The 21,445-nt window shown below is 35.5% G+C and overlaps 1 protein-coding gene across 5 annotated transcripts in view; it reads right to left on the bottom strand.

The window, feature by feature from the left end:
• The window catches only part of ADAM18 (ADAM metallopeptidase domain 18), a 202,947-nt gene that overhangs the window by 12,742 nt on the left and 168,760 nt on the right, over positions 1–21,445 (bottom strand). For all 5 annotated transcript variants that reach the window (XM_082715332.1, XM_082715335.1, XM_082715336.1 and 2 more), the window contains one exon: positions 14,651–14,810. In XM_082715332.1, the coding sequence (XP_082571458.1) occupies positions 14,651–14,810 (160 nt within the window). The remainder of the gene's footprint in view (positions 1–14,650; positions 14,811–21,445) is intronic.

Below are 21,445 nucleotides of genomic sequence, written 5' to 3'. Positions count from 1 at the left end.
GTTGGATCAAGCCCCTCATCAGGCTGCACACTCGGCAGGGAATCTGCTTGAGATTCTTTCTCTCCCTCTTCCTCTACCCCTTCCCCTTCTCTCTCTCTCTTTTTAAGATAGATACATTCAAAAAAAGAAACACAAAGAATCATAAAAGTACCATAATTATATGACAACAATTTTACAACCTAGAAGAAATGAATAAAATCTAAGAAACAAGCTACCAAGATTGATTCTTAAGAAATAGAATAAATGAAACAAGATGGAATTGGGAGGGAGACAAACCATAAGTGACTCTTAATCTCACAAAACAAACTGAGGGTTGCTGGGGGGAGGGGGTTTGGGAGAAGGGGGTGGGATTATGGACATTGGGGAGGGTATGTGCTTTGGTGAGTGCTGTGAAGTGTGTAAACCTGGTGATTCACAGACCTGTACTCCTGGGGATAAAGATATATGTTTATAAAAAATAAAAAATTAAAAAAAAAAGAAGAAAAAAGAAATAGAAAATCTGACTAGAAAAATTGCTAGTAAGGAAATTGAAAGAATAACTAAAAAACACTCAACAAATGGAATTCTAGGACCAATTGGCTTCACTCGTGATTTCTTCAAAACATTCAAAGATTTAAAACCAGTCCTTACCAAACCCAACCAAACCAAACCAAACCAAACCAAACCAAAGAAACAGAAGAAAACATCCAAACTCATTTTATGAGGCCAGCATTTCCCTGATACTCAAACCAGACAAGTATGCCACAATATAAGGATATTGTAGGTCAATATCCCTGATGAACATAGATGCAAAAAATTCTCAACAGAACATTAGCATACTGAATTCAACAATACATTAAAAGGATCATATACATAATCAAAATAGTATTTATTTCTGGGATGCAAAGATGTTTCAACAATTGCAAACCAACCAACATGACACATTCCATTAACAAAATGAATGCGAAAAATTATATCATCATCTTTCTAGATGCAAAAACATGACAAAAGTTAATACCAATTTATGAAAAAACCTCTCAACAAAACTGTATAAAGGGAATATACCTCAACATATTGAAGTCCAAATATGATAAACACACAGCTAACACCATGCTGAACAGTGAAAAAGCTGAGCTGTCCTCTAAGATCAGAAATAAGAAAAGGATGCCCACTCTCATCACTGTTATTCAACATAGGATTAAAATCCTTGTCAGAGCAATTATTCAAGAAAAGATACAAATGTGTCTAATTAGAAAGGATGAAGCAAAGCTGTCACTTTGCAAATGGCATATTATATATGGTAAACCCTAAAGACTCCACCAAAAAGTTGTTAGAATAAACAAATTAAATAAGTTGCAGGATGAAAAATCAATGTACAAAATCTTCTGCATTTTTTACATTAATAATTACCTATCAGAAAGAAAAAATGCCTTTAAATACATCAAAAATAAAATATCTAGAAAATAAATTCAGCTGTGGAAGTAAAAGACTTGTACATGGAAACTATAAAACACTGATGATAGAAATTAAAGAAAAAATATAAAGATAATCTATTATCATGGATTGGAAAATTTATTATTAATATTTTTATATAACCCCAAATGATCCACAGATCTAATGTAATCCCTATCAAAATTTCAATGGCATTTTTCATAGAAATACATCAAAGTATTCTACAATAGGGTATAGAACAACAGAAGACCCCATATAGCCAAAACAATCAGGAGAAAGAAGAAGAAAACTGAAAGTATTATGGTCTCTGACTTCAAAATGTATTACAGAAGTGTAGTAATTAAAACATTATAGTTGTGGCATAAAAACAAACATATTAATCAATGAAAAAGAATAGAAGCCCCCCAAATAAGCCCGTGCATATACAGTCAATTAATTTATGACAAAAGAGATAAGAATATTCAATGGAGAAAAGAAAATCTTTTCTGATAAATGGTGTTGGAAAATTGGTCAGCTATATGCAAAAGAATGAAACTGGACCACCATCTTATACAATACACTAAAATTAACTCAAAATGGATTAAAGACTTTAATGGAAACCAGAAATTGTAAAACTCCAGAAGAAAACAGAGGCAGTTAAATTTCTTGACATTGATTTTGTTGATTTTTTTAATCTGACCCCAAAAAGAAAAGCAATAAAAACAAACTGGCATTTTATCCAACTAAAAACTTCTAAACAGCTAGAAAACCATCAACAACTTGAAAAGGCAACCTACTAAATGGGATAAAATATTTGCAATTCATAAATCAGATAAGGGGTTAAGATTCTGAATATAAAAATAACTAATATGACTTGAGTGAAAAAAAACAATTTAATTGAAAAACATGTACAAAATCTGAATAGAATTTTTTCCAAATAAGTTTTATAAATGGCTGACAGATATCTGAAAATATACTCAACATCATTAATCATCAGGAGTGTGCAAATCAAAACTACAGTGAAACTTTGGGATTGATATTTTCAAAGGGACAACAAAAAATGAGTGTTGGCAAGGATGTGGAACAAAAGAAATCATTACACATTATTAGTGGGAAGGTAAATTGGTGCTACCTTTATGGAAAACAGCATGTCTTTTCTTCAAAAAATTAAAAAATTGAACTACCATATGATCCAACAATCTCACTTCTGAGTATTTATCTGAAAGAAACTAAAAAACAGTAACTGAGAAAGATATATGCACCATGTGTTCATTGCAGCATTTTTATACTAGCCAATATATAGAAACAACCTAAGTGTTTATCAATGGATGGACCTATCAAGAAAATTATATATATATATATATATATATATGAATTAAAATAAATTATATATATATATATGAATGAATTCAATCATAAAAAGGAGTGAAGCACATAGGGGCATTGAATTCACTATAGTAAGTAAAATAAGTCAGGCAGAGAAATACAAATACTGTATGCTCTCACTTGCTTATATGTGGTGTCTAAGTAAAATAAATGACAACAACAAAAAGAAACCAGCTCATAGAAACAAAGAAAACTTGGCCATTGCCAGGTGTTGAGGTTAGGGACTGGGTAACATAGGAGAAGGTAGTGAAAAGGTTCAAACTTCCAGTAATATATAAATACATCATAGGGATGTAATGTACAACATAGTGACTATAGTTAATAATACTGTATGGCATATTTTAAAGCTCCAAAAAATCCAGGTCTTATAAGTTCTTGTCACAAGAAAAAAATTGGTCCTATATGTCTGTATGAGGCATCTTAACTTGACTTAGTGTGGCAATAATTTTGCAATGCTTATAGATATAAAATCATTTTGTTGTACATCTAAAACTAATATAATGCTGTATATCATCAATCATACCTCAATTTAAAAAAGGATAACATAAAATTGAAATTATAAAAAACATACAAATGGAAATTATGAAATTGAAAATACAATAACTAAAATAAAAAAGTCAAAAGAAAGACTCAGCAGTAGATGTGAGTTTGTAGATGATTTAGCTAACTTGAATACAGATCCATACTGATAAATATTTAAAAGAGGAAATTTTTTTAAAAAGTCAGAAAAGCTTCACATATATGTAGACATCATGAAGTGCACTGGCATATAACTAATGGATTCTGAAAAGAATAGAGAGACATGGGAGAAAAAAGTACATATCCGAAGATAAGTGGCTGGTATTTCCCCAATATGATGAAATACATTAAATACCGCAGAAGTTCAATAAATTTCAAGTAGGATAAACATGGGGATTCATACTTAGACACATGATAGTTAAAATTTGAAAGACATGGACATAAAAATAATCTCTAAAGTATTAAGAATAAACAACTTATCACCTACAAAGAGATTTTATTAAGTATGGCATCTTCTCATCAGAAACAGTGGGAGCAGGAAGACAATTTGATGGTATATGAAATTACTGAATGAAATGAATCTGTCAACTAAGAATCCTATATCTAGCAAGACTGCGTTTCCATAATAATAGTCACATAAAGCTATTCCTAAATTTACAAAATTCTAGCAAAGATATTTTCTCTTTTTAGGAAAATTTGTTACTAGTAGACATCCCTTACAAGAAATAACAAAAGCCATTCTTCAGACTGAAGCAAATTACACAGGATAGTAATTCTAATCCATATAACGAGGCAAAGAGCATGAGTTAAGGACAGCTTTGTAGGTGACTATAAAAAACAGTATATACAAACTTTCAGTTTTTATTTTGGCATGTAATAAATCTATCCCTTAATCATCCCAAATAACTACAAGTAAAAGACAGAACAAACTGAAAATTAACAACTGATGAGGGAACCTGTTGCTAGTAGACCTGCTTTGCAATTAAGAATTTCAGGAAAGCAGAGAATGGTCAACAGAGTGAAATATTCTGACAAAACAAGCAAAATATTAAAGAAAATGCTGGTCAGAGAACGCCTGGGTAGCTCAGAGGGTTAAGCCTCTGCCTTCGGCTCAGATCATGATCTCAGGGTCCTGGGATTGAGCTGAGATTCAGGTTCTCTGCTCAGCAGGAAGCCTGCTTCCTCCCACCCCCACCTCCCTCTCTGCGTACTTGTGATCTCTCTTTCTGGGTCAAATAAGTAAATCTTTTTTAAAAATGCTGGTCAGGGGTCGCCTGGGTGGCTCAGTGGGTTAAAGCCTCTGCCTTCGGCTCAGGTTATGATCCCAGCGTCCTGGGATCGAGCCCCACATCGGGCTCTCTGCTCAGCAGGGAGCCTGCTTCCTCCTCTCTCTCTGCCTGCCTCTGCTTACTTGTGGTCTCTGTCTGTCAAATAAATAAATAAATAAAAATCTTTAAAAAAAATGCTGGTCAGTTTTGACAACTAAGAGTTTTGGTAATTCCATCAAAAACAGTGCAGAGGCAGTGGTGAGTGTAAAAATTAAGAAAGCTTTAACTAGATTTAAGAAGAAAAAAGGAGGTTAGACACAAAATCAAATATGAGATATAAGAATTTACTACTGTCCTACAGAAATTAAAATAATTTCAAGAAAATATACTATGAACAACTGTATGTAGCAAAATATTGTATTTTGATGAAATAATATTCCTAGAAGACACAAATTTCTAAAGTTGACTCAAGAAAGAACATGAAATATGAATAGATTACAACAAATAAAGGCATAAAAATAATATTAAAACTCTTCCTATAAAGAGACCTCAGAACTTGATATTGTTACTGGTGATATCTTACATTTGAAATTGTTGGAGGAGATATGAGTGTCCACATTGATGTTTTTAAAATTGCACATACTGTGTTGTGTGCTTCTTGTAGGTTTTCAACAGCTCACACACATATGCAATGTATCAGTGCAAATCAACAATTATGCCTTTATGTGATGAAAAATCATTTGATATTTTTTTATTAAATTTATTTTATTAAATTTATTTATTTTTATTAAACAGTATTCCTTATTTTTTCACCACACCCAGTGCTCCATGCAATCCATGCCCTCTCTAATATCCACCACCTGGTGGTAGCCCAACCTCCCAAACCCCCGCCACTTCAAACCCCTCAGATTGTTTTCCAGAGTACATAGTCTCTCGTGATTTACCTCCCCTTCCAATTTACCCCAACTCCCTTCTCTCTAACACCCCTTTTCCTCCATGATATTTGTTATGCTCCACAAATAAGTGAAACCATATGATAATTGACTCTCTCTGCTTGACTTATTTCACTCAGCATAATCTCTTGCAGTCCCATCCATGATGCCACAAAGTTGGGTATTCATCCTTTCTGATGGAGGCATAATACTCCATAGTGCATATGGACCACATCTTCCTTATCCATTCGTCCGTTGAAGGGCATCTTGGTTCTTTCCATAGTTTGGCAACCATGGCCATTGCTTCTATAAACATTGGGGTACAGATGGCCCTTCTTTTCACGACATCTGTATCTTTGGGGTAAATACCCAGGAGTGCAATGGCAGGGTCATAGGGAAGTTCTATTTTTAATTTCTTGAGGAATCTCCACACTGTTCTCCAAAGAGGCTGCACCAATTTGCATTTCCACCAACAGTGTAAGAGGGTTCCCCTTTCTCCACATCCTCTCCAACACATGTTGTTTCCTGTTTTGTTAATTTTGGCCATTCTAACTGGTGTAAGGTGATATCTCAATGTAGTTTTAATTTGAATCTCCCTGAGGGCTAATGATGATGAACATTTTTTCATGTGTCTGATAGCCATTTGTATGTCTTGATTGGAGAAGTGTCTGTTCATATCTTCTGCCCATTTTTGATATGTTTGCCTGTTGTTTCGCTTTTGTTTCCTTTGCCTTTGGAGACGTATCTTGGAAGAAGTTGCTGTGGCTGATATTGAAGAGATTACTGCCTATGTTCTCCTCTAGGATTCTGATGGATTCCTGTCTCACGTTGAGGTCTTTTATCCATTTTGAGTTTATCTTTGTGTACGGTGTAAGAGAATGGTTGAGTTTCAATCTTCTACATATAGCTATCCAGTTTTCCCAGCAGCATTTTTGAAGAGACTGTCTTTTTTCCACTGTACATTTTTTCCTGTTTTGTTGAAGATTAATTGACCATAGAGTTGAGGGTCCATATCTGGGCTCTCTACTCTGTTCCACTGGTCTATGTGTCTGTTTTTATGCCAGTACCATGCTGTCTTGGGGATCACAGCTTTGTAATAAAGCTTGAAATCAGGTAATGTGACGCCCCCACCTTTATTTTTGTTTTTCAACATTTCCTTAGTGATTTGGGGTCTCTTCTGATTCCATACAAATTTTAGAATTCTTTGCTCCAGCTCTTTGAAGAATACCAGTCGAATTTTGATCGGAATGGCATTAAAAGTATAGATTGCTCTAGGCAGTATAGACATTGTAACAATGTTTATTCTTCTGACCCAAGAGCATGGAATGGTCTTCCATCTTTTTGTGTCTTCTTCAATTTCTTTCATGAGTGTTCTGTAGTTCCTCGAGTACAGATCCTTTACCTCTTTGGTTAGGTTTATTTCCAGGTATCTTATGGTTCTTGGTGCTATAGTAAATGGAATCGATTCTCTAATTTCCCTTTCTGTATTTTCATAGTTAGTGTATAAGAAAGCCACTGATTTCTGCACATTGACTTTGTATCCTGCCACGTTGCTGAATTGCTGTATGAGTTCTAGTACTTTGGGGGTGGAGTCTTTTGGGTTTTCCACATAAAGAATCATGTCACCTGCGAAGAGAGAGAGTTTGACTTCTTTATTACCAATTTGGATACCTTTTATTTCTTTTTGTTGTCTGATTGCTGTTGCTAGGACTTCTAATACTGTGTTGAACAAGAGTGGTTGAACAAGAATGGGCATCCTTGTCTTGTTCCTGATCTCAATGGGAAGGCTGCAAGCTTTTTCCCATTGAGGATGATATTTGCTGTGGGTCTTTCATAGATAGATTTGATGAGGTTCAGGAATGTTCCCTCTATCCCTATACTTTGAAGCGTTTTAATCAGGAATGGATGCTAGATTTTGTCAAATGCTTTTTCTGCATTGATTGAGAGGACCATGTGGTTCTTCCCTCTTCTCATATTAATTTGTTGTATCACATTGATTTGCGAATGTTGAACCATCCTTGTGGCCCAGGGATGAATCCCACCTGATCATGGTGGATAATCTTTTTAATGTGCTGTTGGATCCTGTTGGCTAGGATCTTGTTGAGAATCTTAGAATCCATATTCATCAGTGATATTGGTCTAAAATTCTCCTTTTTGGTAGGGTTTTTGCCTGGTTTGGGGATCAGGGTAATGCTGGCTTCATAGAAAGAGTCTGGAAGTTTTCCTTCTGCTTCAATTTTTTTTTTAACTTTTTATTTTTTATAAACATATATTTTTATCCCCAGGGGTACAGGTCTGTGAATCACCAGGTTTACACACTTCACAGCACTCACCAAAGCACATACCCTCCCCAATGTCCATAATCCCACCCCCTTCTCCCAAACCCCCTCCCCCCAGCAACCCTCAGTTTGTTTTGTGAGATTAACAGCTTCAGGAGAATAGGTGTTATTTCTTCTTTGAAGGTTTGGTAGAATTCCCCGGGGAATCCATCAGGTCCTGGGCACTTTTTTGGGGGGAGGTTTTTGATCACTGCTTCAATCTCATTATTAGATATCGGTCTATTCAGGTTGTCGATTTCTTCCTGGTTCAATTTTGGTAGTTTGTATTTTTCCAGGAATGCATCCATTTCATCTCGGTTGCTAAGCTTATTGGCATATAACTGTTGATAATAACTTCTGGTGATTGTTTCTACTTCCTTGGTGTTCGTTGTGATCTCTCCCTTTTCATTCATAATTTTATGAATTTGGGCTTTCTCTCTTTTCTTTTGGATTAGTGTGGCCAATGGTTTATCGATCTTATTGATTCTTTCAAAAAACCAGCTTCTAGTTTCATTGATACATTCTACTGTATCTCTGGTTTCTACCTCATTGATCTCAGCTCTAATCTTGATGATTTCCCTTCTTATGTGTGGAGTTGGTTTGATTTGTTGTTGATTCTCCAGTTCTTTAAGGTGTAGAGACAGCTGGTTCATTCTGGATTTTCTGGATTTTTTAATTTTTTTGAGGGAGGCTTGGATGGCTAAGCATTTACCCCTTAGGACCGCCTTTGCTGTATCCCATAGGTTTTGGACAGAAGTGTCTTCATTCTCATTGGTTTCCATGAATTGTTTCAGTTCTTCTTTGATCTCCTGGTTGATCTAAGCATTCTTAAGGAAGGTGGTCTTTAGCTTCCAGGTGTTTGAGTTCCTTCCGAACTTTTCCTTGTGATTGAGCTCCAGTTTCAAAGCATTGTAATCTGAGAATACGCAGCGAATAATCTCAGTCTTTTGGTATCGGTTGAGTCCTGATTTGTGACCCAGTACGTGGTCTATTCTGGAGAAGGTTCCGTGTGCACTTGAGAAGAATGAGTATTCTGTTATTTTAGGGTGGAATGTTCTGTATATATCTATGAAGTCCATCTGGTCCAATGTGTCATTCAATGCTCATGTTTCTTTATTGATTTTCTGCTTCGATGTTCTGTCTATTTCTGAGAGAGGCGTGTTAAGATCTCCTACGATTAGTGTATTCATATCAATATGACTCTTTATCTTGATTAACAGTTTTCTTAAGTAATTGGCTGCTCCCATATTGGAAGCATAGATATTTACAATTGTTAGATCACCTTGGTGGAGAGTCCCTTTAAGGATCATGTAGTGTGCTTCTGTATCTCTGACTACAGTCTTTAGTTTGAAGTCTAATTTATCTGATATGGGAATCACTACCCCAGCCTTCTTTTGAGGCCCATTGGCATGAAAGATGCTTCTCCATCCCTTCACTTTCAGTCTGGGTGTATCTTTAGGTTCAAAATGGGTCTCTTGTAGACAACATATGGATGGGTCCTGTCGTTTTATCCAATCTGCAACCCTGTGCCATTTTATGGGCGCATTTAGGCCATTCACATTGAGAGTGATTATTGATAGATATGTTTTTATTGACATCAAGTTACCTTTGAAGTCTTTCTTTCTGTAGACTGTTTCTATATTTCTGTTCAATGCTATTCTTGGGATTTTTTCCTCTTTTATAGAACCCCCCTTAATATTTCCTGCAGTGTCGGCTTCGTGGTTGCATAGTCTTTTAAGCCTTGCCGGTTGGAAACTCTTTATCTCTCCATCCATTTTGAATGTCAGTCTTGCTGGATAAAGTATTCTTGGCTTCATGTTCTTCTCATTTAGTGCCCTGAATATATCTTGCCAGCCTCTTCTGGCTTGCCAGGTCTCTGTGGACAGGTCTGACGTTCTTCTGATGGGCTTCCCTCTCTAAGTAAGGAGCCTCTTTGCCCTGGCGGCTTTCAAGAGATTATACCTACAATTATAATTCCTCAATTTGACTATCAGGTGTGGTGATTTTTTTTGGAATGTAGAATCTTGGGTGGAGACCATTCAGCCTCTAGTATATGAGCTGGTTCCATTCGCGAGATTGGGAAAATTTTCATGAAGGACTTGTTCCACTATATCTTCTAGACTTCTTTCTTTCTCCTCCCCTTCAGCGATTCCAATAATTCTGACATTGGAACGCTTCATGGCATCCTTTATTTCCCTGATTCTGTTTTTGTGGTTTCTAAGCTGTTTGTTCCAGGCTTCCTCCTGATCCTTTCTCTCTGTTTGTCTTCCAGATCACTAATTCTATCTTCTCAGTTACCCTAGCTTTGAGAGAGTTTAGAATAGATTGGAACTCATTGAGAGCATTGTGAACCTCCTCCCTGGTAGCTTTAAGCTCTGCGCTAACATTGTGAACATCCTGTCTGGTCGCTTTCAGTTTGGCCCTAATCAATTCTGTTTGGTTATCCACGGCTTTCTCCAACCTTTCTCAGTTGTTAGCCTGAATTCTCTTTCTGACATATTGTCTATGTTGGTAGCTGTTAGCTCTGTTGCAGAAGGTCCATCCTCTGTATTTTTCTTCTGTTGGGCATTCCTCCTCCTAGTCATTTTGGTGGGAGATGACTGAACAGATGTAGCTGGATGTATCAACTGTGGTGCAGTCAAGGTGCACCCTGGAACACTTCTGAGCAATCAGGATTCCCCACCGAAATGAGAGACAAAAGAAAAGAAAAAGAAAAAAGAAAAAAGAAAAGAAAAGAAGAAAAAACAAAAGAGAGAGAGAGACAGGAAAGAAAGGGAAGATGAAAGAGAAGTTTAAGCCCATATGGGCCCCAAGGTAAGATTTATGAAGTAGACAAACAAAAAGAGATAAAAAGACTGATACAAGTATATGACAAGAGAAAAAAAAATATATGTAAATAAAGAAAGAACCTTGTCAAAAAGAACCCCAAGTGTAAAATTTATATGCTATCAGGACAAACACAAAAACACAGAAACACTGGTGGAAGAAGATGGGAGAGTTCTTATAAATTCTCAGTGTGTGTGAGGAAGGTTGTTTTGATTCTTTCTGGATGTATCTTGATATCTTTGTTAAAGGACTCAACTTTCCTAAGATAAAGGGGATTAAAAATTGGTTTACCTATAGGGGTAGTATTGATTGGGGAAAGGGGATTACTTTGAAGTTTAACTCTATATGAATATTAGAGGATAAAGATAAAAAGGAATAAACTAGACTAAACTAAACTAAAATTAAAAAAAAGGAATTCAAAAAATAAAAATGCAAAAGAAAAACATAGGTGTATGTATCAAAAAGCTCAGGTTAGAAAGGTATTACAGAATTTGATGTACTGTACTGCTTGCTGTGATGGTAAATAGGTCAAAAAAATTACCTATGTGTAAAAAAAAAAAAAAAAATGAACCGGAATAGTGGGAACAAGTGAACAATACAAGTTTTCCTATGAAATAGTGGTTGTTCTCTTGTGGTCCTTTTTTTTTTTTCTCTCTCTCTTTTTTTTTTTCTTTCTTGGTTTGTTTTCTGGGGGAGGGGCCTGCCACGTGGGTGGGTTGTCAGTCAATGATGTTTCCTGAGTTAAGTCCTCCCGCCCCCCTCAAGGGGGTGGGCTCTGAGGAAACTGTTTTTTTTCAGGCTTTTGTTCTCTGGCAGTTTTTATGTTTGTTCACTTTTTTTTTCTCTCACCTTGACCACTTTTGATGGTTTTTGTAGTTTTAGAGGAAAACAAAGTACACCCTGATCTCCCTCTCAGAGAGAAGCCTCAGTCTGGGTGCAGAGCCTAAATAAGTTCCCCTTTGGCCACTGGCAGAGCAGGTTCCATGTTGCAGACCCTGGGGGCACAGGATCCTTTGCTTGTACCCAAAGCCAAGGCAGTGGCAGCTGTCTGGGAGCTCCAGACCTCCAGAGAGGTTCCAAGCAGCGATCGCACACTGAGATTTTGCCGCTGGCCCGGGCTGGGAGTGCCTGGTCTTGCTGGGTCAAAGAGTGCCCGGCTTGCGCACACCTCTTTCAGAGGCGGCTATGGGTCGTGTGCGTGTCTTGGGCACTGAGAACGGGGCACAGGTCCGAAAGCCCCAGGCTGGGCTTTTGCGCACCTCTGTCAGGGGAGAGTTTGGGGTGAGTGGCTTAGGCTTTGAAACAATGGCGCGGGTCAAAGACCACCGGCCGGCCTTTGTGACTCTCTCAGGGGAGCATGAGGGATGTGCGCGCATATCTCGGGCTTTGTAGCTGGGCTCACGCATTCTGTCCACCAGCGTGGTTCCCATCCCCTCACAGGAGCCAGAACCCAGGCATTCTGGGGCGCGCTGGTGGCTTAGGGACCAAGAGCTGGTTTCTCCGCCGCTTTCTCCGCCGCACTCTCTCTGCCTCAGCGCCGGGGAGGCGGTCCTGGGACCTGGGACTTAAGCCCCTGTCCCTAGCTGCCCCGATTCCCACAATTCTCCCCCCCTCCCCCGTGATCCTTTGCTCTTTTGAAGTGTTTTCAACCAGTCTCCAAGTTAATGCTGGTCCCCAGACGCAGGGCACTCTCGCTCATATTGGGGTATTAGTTTCCAACTGGTTGCCTCTGGTGGCTCCCTCCCCCTTTTGTTTATCTTTTGATATCAGTCCACTGTTCCCACTCCACTTTACCTGCCCACTGGCGTCTTCTGCCCCTATAGAGATCCAGACGTGTATAATTCTGATATCAGGCTGATTTCATGGGTGAATGGAGTTCTTTGGTAGGTAATCAGCTCACTTTGGGGTACCAGCTGAAAAGGTGCCTCCTCCTACTCCCCCGCCATCTTGTCCCCCCATCATTTGATATTTTTGAACTTATTCCTATTTTACATGCTCCAGGATAAACATAAACAATACTTAAAGTCAGTTTCTCTAAATACTTTATAAATATAAGAATCCAGGGGACTATTCATGTATGAATAAAAAAGCATTGGTAGGGGCACCTGGGTGGCTCAGTCAGTTAAGCGTCTGTTCAGGTCATGATCCCAGAGTCCCAGGATGGAGCCTGCTTCTCTCTCTGCCCCTCACCCCACTTGTGCTCTGTCTCTCTCTCTCTCAAATAAATAAATAAATAAAATCTTTAAAAAAGCATGAGTAAACTATATGTGCGTATATGTGTGTATACAACTTCTGTAAAGATAAAATATAAACAAATGGGGCAAGAGGTCAAATGATATGAAAAGTAATTTCTGTGTACAGAAAAACAGTATGGCCCAGAAGAAAATAAAAATTGGCAGTCTCACTAGTAATTAAAATATGTATAGAAGAAACACTATCATCATTCTTATCTCATATAGAGTAAAATTGAATCTCTCTTGTTGTGAAATCTTGGTCTTAGATTTGGCTTTGAATTGGCTTCCCAGCACAGTTTGCATGCCATCCCTTATTCCCAGTTGTTTAAGCCCCCAGAAATACTATGGCTATTCCAAATATTCTTCCTTAACTTTGCCAGTCTTGCTGAAGCTTTCTTCATGTTTTGATAACTACTATGCTGTCTTCTAGTTTTTTTCCAGGGTTTAATTTAATAGAACATTTTAGTAGTATGTTATTTTATTAATTTCAATGACTATTTTTATGAAGACAAGTGATCCAGATTACCATATTTTATTAGAAGATCCAATATTTTACCTATTAATTTTGCATAAGTTCACTCAAATCAAAGACTGAGTGTGTCATGGAGAGCAAGGACTGAAAGGGCATTCTTGCAGAGGCCATCCAAAATATAACAAAAAGATGGATAAAAAGTTTCTTTGGAAAACTAATGAAGAAATAAGAAAGAAAAACCAGGTAATCAAACTCTCTTACATAGTTTACTCAAGGTTGAGGTGGTTATATTCCAGAGTCAAGATTTTCTTACCTATAGCATAAGATATCAATAAGTTGATTAAGGCAACTCTGAAAATAAGACTCTATAAGGATCAAGCTTGGGATGCCATTCTAAGGGAATACCTGATGATTCCAGGATAGATGGTTCTACGCTAGATATTCCAAACTTAGTTGAAATTCAAGGTCCTTTATAAAATTAATTAAGAAGGTAATACATAACAGAAATGAATATTTATTATAAGATGAAATAATTTTATTACTAGCTGGTTAAAATAATGTTTTCAATGGTTCCAAGTGTATATTACTTATAGAATACACAAGATGAAAGGCCAAAAGATATATATCCCAGGACTTCTAAAAACTGTTTATAAAGGGATATTTATTGAGTCTGAGTCTGGGATATTTATTGAGAAATTTTTGGGTTGTGGAGATGTGTTGAACATGCAAATTACTCAGATCCCATAAATATCATTACCTGTGAGGCCTTTCATTGATTTCTTTCTTTTTTTCTCTGCAGAGAATTATGATAGGTCAATTAAGTCACTTTCTCTTTCAGTGTGTATGATCCATCACTTCCCTGAACAATATTACAAGCAAGGTGTGTATAGAAAAAATATCTTCATAAAATAGACCAGTAAATTAGCCTTCAAAAAAGACCCATTACTACTTTGAAGCTGAAATTTTCATTTGTGATGTTACATTTAAGGATTTAAATGAGGGTTTCTTACTTTCAATGAGTCAACAGTTTGGTTACCAGAAGAGAAGAATGGCAAATGTAAGAATAGCAACATCTAAACACTGTAAATACTTATGAGGAAAACAATTCTAGAATAGCCACAATTCTGACTTGCTGCAATATGCAAGCAACAATCTATTGGAAAATAAAAATATAAAAGCATACTTAAGAATGAATATCACTAAGCATTATAGAACTATGAATGTATTTCACTGGTCGATGAGCAGTAAAATTTAAGATAATAAATTATTCACATGTCATATTTACCCTTCATATTCTGCATTCTCCCTGTTGCATGATTTTCTCATTTCATTTCGTTTCATGATCATAATGGCGAATATTATGATAAAGGGCAGAACAATGTAGAAACTCAGAATAAGCCAGTTGTTCTGCTGTGCACTGGAGTCTTCTTTAATATAAATTATATCTAGAAATAAAACATAGTGGATATTCACTTCACCAAATATTTACATAAACATATTTTTTACTTTAATATTTTATATAAATATTTGTATAAATAATTAAAATTTTAATACATTGCCAACTCTTACAGAGGAAAATGAAAGGACATTTAAACTCATAACTCCTAACAACAATGATACATTTATCACATTTCATATTTGTTTTTCATGGATATTAGTTTAATTATTATGGTAACTGTATAAATGTTTTGAGTACTGTTTACTATATTCAGCATATTTATGGCATCAATGTTTTTAAAAAGTAACACATTAATAGGATTTAAGTTAAAAAATTTAGAAAGGAATATTCTATGAAAACCCTTTTCCCTCACCCTTGCCTAGTCAATTTCTCTTCTTGGAGAAAATCATCTTTAAAGGATTCATGTTTTATGCACTAGATAAAATCTGTTAATAATGTACAGTGTAGATAAATGGATAAAGAAGATATACACCTTGGGAAAATTGGATAGCTATGTGTAGAAGAATGAAACTCGACCATTCTCTTACACCATACACAAAGATAAACTTGAAATGGATAAAAGACTTCAACTCAAGGCAGGAATCTGTCAAAATGATAGAGAACATAGGCAGTAACCTCTTCGACATCAGCTACAGCAACTTCTTTCAAGATATGTCTCCAAAGGCAAAGGAAGCAAAAGGGAAAATGAACTTTGGGGACTTCATCAAGATCAAAAGCTTCTGCACAGCAAAGGAAACAGTCAACAAAACAAAAAGGCAACCCACGGAATGGGAGAAGATACTCACAAATGACACTACAGACAAAGGGCTGATATGCAAGATGTATAAAGAACTCTTCAAACTCAACACACACAAAACAGATAATCACATCAAAATATGGGCAGACGTCATGAACAGACACTTCTCCAAAGAAGACATATACAAATGGCTAACAGACACCTGAAAATATGCTCATCATCTTTAGCTATCAGGGAGATTCAAATCAAAACCACATTGAGATACCACCTTATACCAGTTAGAATGGAAAAAATTAACAGGACAGGAAACAACACATGTTGGAGAGGATGTGGAGAAAGGGGAACCCTCTAACACTGTTGGGGAGAATGCAAGTTGGTGCAGCCACTTTGGAAAACAGTGTGGAGATTCCTTAAGGAATTAAAAATAGAGTTACCCTATGACCCATCAGGCAATTGCACTACTGGGTATTTACCCCAAAGATACGGATGTAGTGAAAAGAAGGGCTGCCTGTACCTCAATGTTCATAGCAGCAATGGTCACAGTCACCAAAATGTGGAAAAAAACAAGATTCCCTTCAACAGATGAATGATAAAGAAGATACGGTCCATATTTACAATGTATTATGTCTCCATCATAAAGGATGAATAGCTAACTTTTGTATCAATATGGGTGGGACTGGAAGAGATTATACTGAGTGAAATAAGTCAAGCAGAGAAAGCCAGTTATCATATGGTTTCACCTACTTGTGGAGCATAAGGAATAACACGGGAGACATTGGGAGATGGAGAAGAGAAATGAGTTGGGGGAAATTGGAGGGGGAAATGAAGCATGAGAGACTGTGGGCTCTGAGAAACAAACCAAGTTTTGGAGTAGAGGGGGTAGGGGATTAGGTGAACCTGGTGGTGAGTATTAAGGAGGGCATGTATTGCATGGAGCACTGGGTTTGGTTCATAAACAGTGAATTTTGGAACACTGTAAAAAAATAAAATTAAATTAAAAAAAAAATATATATATATAAAATGATGTGTACCTGAACCTAATATTACACTGCATGTTAACTAACTGGAACTCAAATAAAAAACATGATAAATTAAAAAAAAGATGTATATTTGTGTGTGTATATATATATATATATTTGCAATGGAGTATTATTCAGCCATTAAGAAAATGGAATCTTGCCATTTCCAATGACATGGATGGAACTAGAACAATGCTAAATGAGACAAACAGTCAGAGAAAGACAAACATCTGTCATTTCTTATACTTAAAAATTAAAGTGTTAAATGATTCAGAAATTTACACAATATATAAATATATTAGCAATGAATTAGCAAAAATTATTTAGATCTCAAAACAGATCCTGCCAGAATCCAAGAGAATCCTCAGGACGTTTTTAATCATTATTTCTTTCCAAAGTTTATAAATATCTTGATTTCCTCTATTATTATTATTCATTTAGTGAATTTTTGCTGAATTATATCATGTAAACAGAAATGGATGTAAACACCAAATCCAGGAAGCATAATATTACAGTATCTCAGAACTCCCAACCTGACTCCTTCCAATCACTATTCTTCCTAAAGATAATTACTATTTTAGTCTCTAAGAGCATGAATAAATTTTTTTACAGATTTTAAGCCTTATGTAAATAGAATTATATTGTATATACTTTTTTCCTTTTTTTTTTTGCTCATTATTACCTAACTTGAGAATTCACTCACGTTGTTGTTTATAGTTGCAAAATGTTCATTCACACCACTGTATGCTATATCTTTGCATAGAAATACCAACCATTAATGCATTCTGTTCCTCATGAATATTTGTGTAACTTGCATTTATGAGTGTAATGAATAGTGGTTTATGAGTATTCTACTACATGTCTTTTAGTCAACATATGTACACTACACATACTTCTTATTAGATATATGCCCTTTGAGTAGCAATGCTTATTCACAGCATATGCCTATTTTAAACATTAGTAAATTTTCCAGTGATTTTCCTAAATGAACAATTGTATTTCCATTAGCAGTGGATGGGAGTCTTGGTTATTTCATATATATGATATTTATTTTTTTATCATAGTTATTCTTTATATACAATAAAATGCAAATATTTCAACTGTACATGTGGATAAGATTTGATAAATATATACCCCGATTAGGCAAACATTTAAAGATTGTTTTGTTTGACATTTGGGGCTTTCCTCCATTTAGTGTAAAATTCTTTAAATTTTTTATTTGGTAAATAATAAAATGGTTTTAGATAGTGTCTGAGATTGGACAACAAAATAGTGTGAATATCCTCATTTATTTAAATTTTGTTACTTTAGCTAGTTTTAGCTAGTGTCTGAGATTGGACAACAAAATAGTGTGAATATCCTCATTTATTTAAATTTTACTTTAAGGTTTTCTGATATATAATAAATACATATATTTAAAATTTGTGATTGATAGGTTTTGTTATATGTATACATCCATAAAATCATCACCTCAATCAAAATAATAACTATATCCATCATCCACAAAACTTTCCTCTTGCTCCTTTATAATCTCACCATGCTACCACTCCCCCCCATAGGCAGCCACTTATTTATCTGCATTCTCTCACTATACATTAGTTTACATGTTTTTACAATTTAATATAAAGTTAGACAGTATTCTTTTTAATCTTTCCTTTTCACATTGGGTAATGTTGAAATTCATACACATTGGTTCATGTAACTATATAGCTCATTCTTTTTTTGTTGTTCAGTAGTAATCTATTATTTAAATATATAGTACTTTGTTTATTAATTCACTGTTGATTTATATTGAGGTTATTTCCAAATTTTATCTACTACAAATAAAACTGTTATAAACATTTATATACAAAGATTTGTACTTGCATAAGCATTCTATTTCTTGGGTAAATCATGAAATGAGTGGGTTATATGGTAAGTGAATGCTTACCTTCTTAAGAAACTGTGAAATTGCAATTTTACATTACAATGACAGTATACGGGACACTATCTTACACCATGGTTAGTTTTTAAAATTTAACCAATTTTTATAGAGATGTAATGGTATTAATTTTGAATATAATTTGTATTTTCCCAATGAAAAATTAAGTTGGACATTTTTACATGTGCTTATTTGTCATCTCTTCTTTGATGAAATTTCAATTCAGATATGTTGTCCATTTTTTGTAGGGTTGTTTGCTTTTTATTGTTTCAAGGTTCTTTATGTATCCTTTTTGTATATTCTAAATACAAATACTTCAACAGTGCACCTGAAAATAACCCCTCAAGCTGTGCATCTCTATGCCTCTTAGCCAAAGACCCATCACTGCCTCCACTCGAGTATGCACACCTGGAGATAGATTGTGAAATCATGAAAGCAAAGAAACCCAGAGCCACTGCAGCTTCCCGTGACCCATAGCTGGCACTGGCCCTTCCTTCTTACCCTGGCCCTGATCACACCTGTGTCTCCAACTGATCTCTGCCATTGCATAGGCACTTGAAGCTGGGCTCTACAGTTAAACGTGTGCACATCATTTGGTCTAGCCACCAACACTGCTTAAACTTGCTGCTGTTGGTCCTGGAAATGCCACTTAGGACCCAAACAACACTTGTAGCAACTATAGACCCCATAAGGTGTTACCCAAGGATGATACAAGCATTGATAAGGTAGACCCCAGTAACCTAAGCCAAAAAGACATTACAGCTCCCTGGACCCTGTGTCACTGGGTGCAACAAGACTTAGTACTCTGCATCACTAGACCCAGAATCACAGCTTGATAAAGTGTGCTCCATTCACAGGTGAAAGCTTCCCTTTTTCAAAACTGGTCCATAAAGTCCGGAAGAGGTGACCACATCTTCAAATGTATAGACATCCATGCAAGTCTACTGAGATCCTGAAGAATCAGGAAATATCTCCACCAAAAGAATATAGGAAATCTCCAATAACTGTCCCAAAGAAATGGTGATCGAATAATTGCTCAACAAAGAATTCAAAGTAACTGCTCTACAGACACTCAGAAAGCTACAAAAGAATACAGATAACTTAATCATACCAGGAATAAAAATGAGAAGCTCAACAAAGAGAAGAAAAAAAAAAGAAAAAAAAAAACTAGAACTCTCATAGCTGAGAGCTTCAACAGCAAACCTGAATAAGCTGAAGAGAGAGTGATCTAGAAGAAAGATCAGTTGAAATTATTTAATCAGAAGCGCAAAACAAAAATGAATAAATAAATAAATAAGGAAGAAGAATCAAGAAAGCCTGTGGAAATTATGGAACACCATGAAAAGATATAATGTACACACTGGATTCCTGGAAGAAGAATAGGGGGAGAAAGGAATGGGAAACTTTTAAATAAGTTTTAAGAGAATAATGGAGAAATTCTCAAGACTGGAGAGAGATTTGGACATCAAAGTTCATAAAGCAAATATTTCAATAAAGCAAAATTTCAACCAAAATATTATTCTCCAAGACAATAACAAAACTGTCTAAAACTAAAGAGAGAGGATTTTAAAAGTGAGAGAAAAAATATCTCTCAGACAAGAAAATCCCCATAAGGCTATCAGTGGGTTTCTCAGCAGATACCTCACAGGGCAGGAGAAATGGGATGACATATTGAAAATCCTAAAAGTAAGAAACTGCCAACTAAGAATACTTCAAGTAGTAAAGTTGTCCTTGTGAATTGAAGATATGATAAAGATTTTCCCCTAATAAACAAAAGCTGAGGGAATTTATCACCACTAAACCTGCCCTATAAGAAATGCTGAAAAGTTTTATTCAGGCTGAAACAAAAGAATGCTAATTAGTAACATATAAACATATGAAAATACACAGCACATTGACAAAGTTAAGTGTGTAGTCAGATTCAAAATGCCCCACTAATTTGCTAACTACTTAAGCCTAGAATAAAGGTTAAAGGACAGGAAATATTAAAAATAGTTATAGTTTTACCAGTTTTTAGTGGATACAAAAAAGATATAAATTTTGAAATGCAAAACATAGAAGGGGGAATAAAAGAATATTAGTCTTGTATATGATCAAGGTTACACTGTTATCGGAATTATATATATAAGCATATATACACATATATGCATATTATGTATATATATGTATATATAATTTGTTTTATGATGTTTTTACTTTATGTTTTATGTTTTATAATGTAAACCTCATGAGAACCGCAAAGAAAAATTCCTCAATAGAAACAAAAAAAATGGAGAAGAAAACCATCAATATATAAAGGAAGGCATCAAAAAAAGAATAAAAGAAAAATAGAACTGTAAAACAGCCAGAAAACAAGATGACATCAATAAGTCTGTATTTATCAATAATTACTCTTAATGTTAATGGATAGACCAATTTAAACACAAAGAGTGTGGTACCTGGGTGGTTTAGACAGTTAAGTATCTGACTCTTGATTTCCATTCAGGTCATGATCTCAGGGTCATGAGATCAAATCCATGTCAGACTCTGCATTCAGTGGGGAATTTGACTGAGATTCTCTCCCTTTTCTTTTGCCCCTTCCCCTGCTCACATACATTCTCTCTCTCTCTCAAATAAATAAATGTTTTAAAAATTATAAATAAATAAAAGGCATAGAGTTAATGAATAAAAAATAAGACTCAATTATACGCTTCCTATAATAGACTCACTTCAGCTTCAATGACATGCATAGATTCAAAGTAAGGAGACAGCAAAAGATATTCCATACAAGAAGAGCAGAAGTAGCTATACTGAAATCAGAAAAGTAGACTTTAAGCCAAAATAGTAGCAAGAAACATAGAAGATTATTATATAATTAATCAATAAGATATGGCAATTATATTTATGCATCCACCCAAAATCAGAACACCTGAATATATATTAAGCAAATAGTAACAGGTGTGAAG

This window comes from Mustela nivalis (assembly GCF_964662115.1).
Source record: "Mustela nivalis genome assembly, chromosome: 20".
NCBI classification, from domain to species: domain Eukaryota; kingdom Metazoa; phylum Chordata; class Mammalia; order Carnivora; family Mustelidae; genus Mustela; species Mustela nivalis.
The sequence above is the reverse complement of the archived record's forward strand: the minus strand, read 5'-3'. Positions and strand labels throughout refer to the sequence as shown.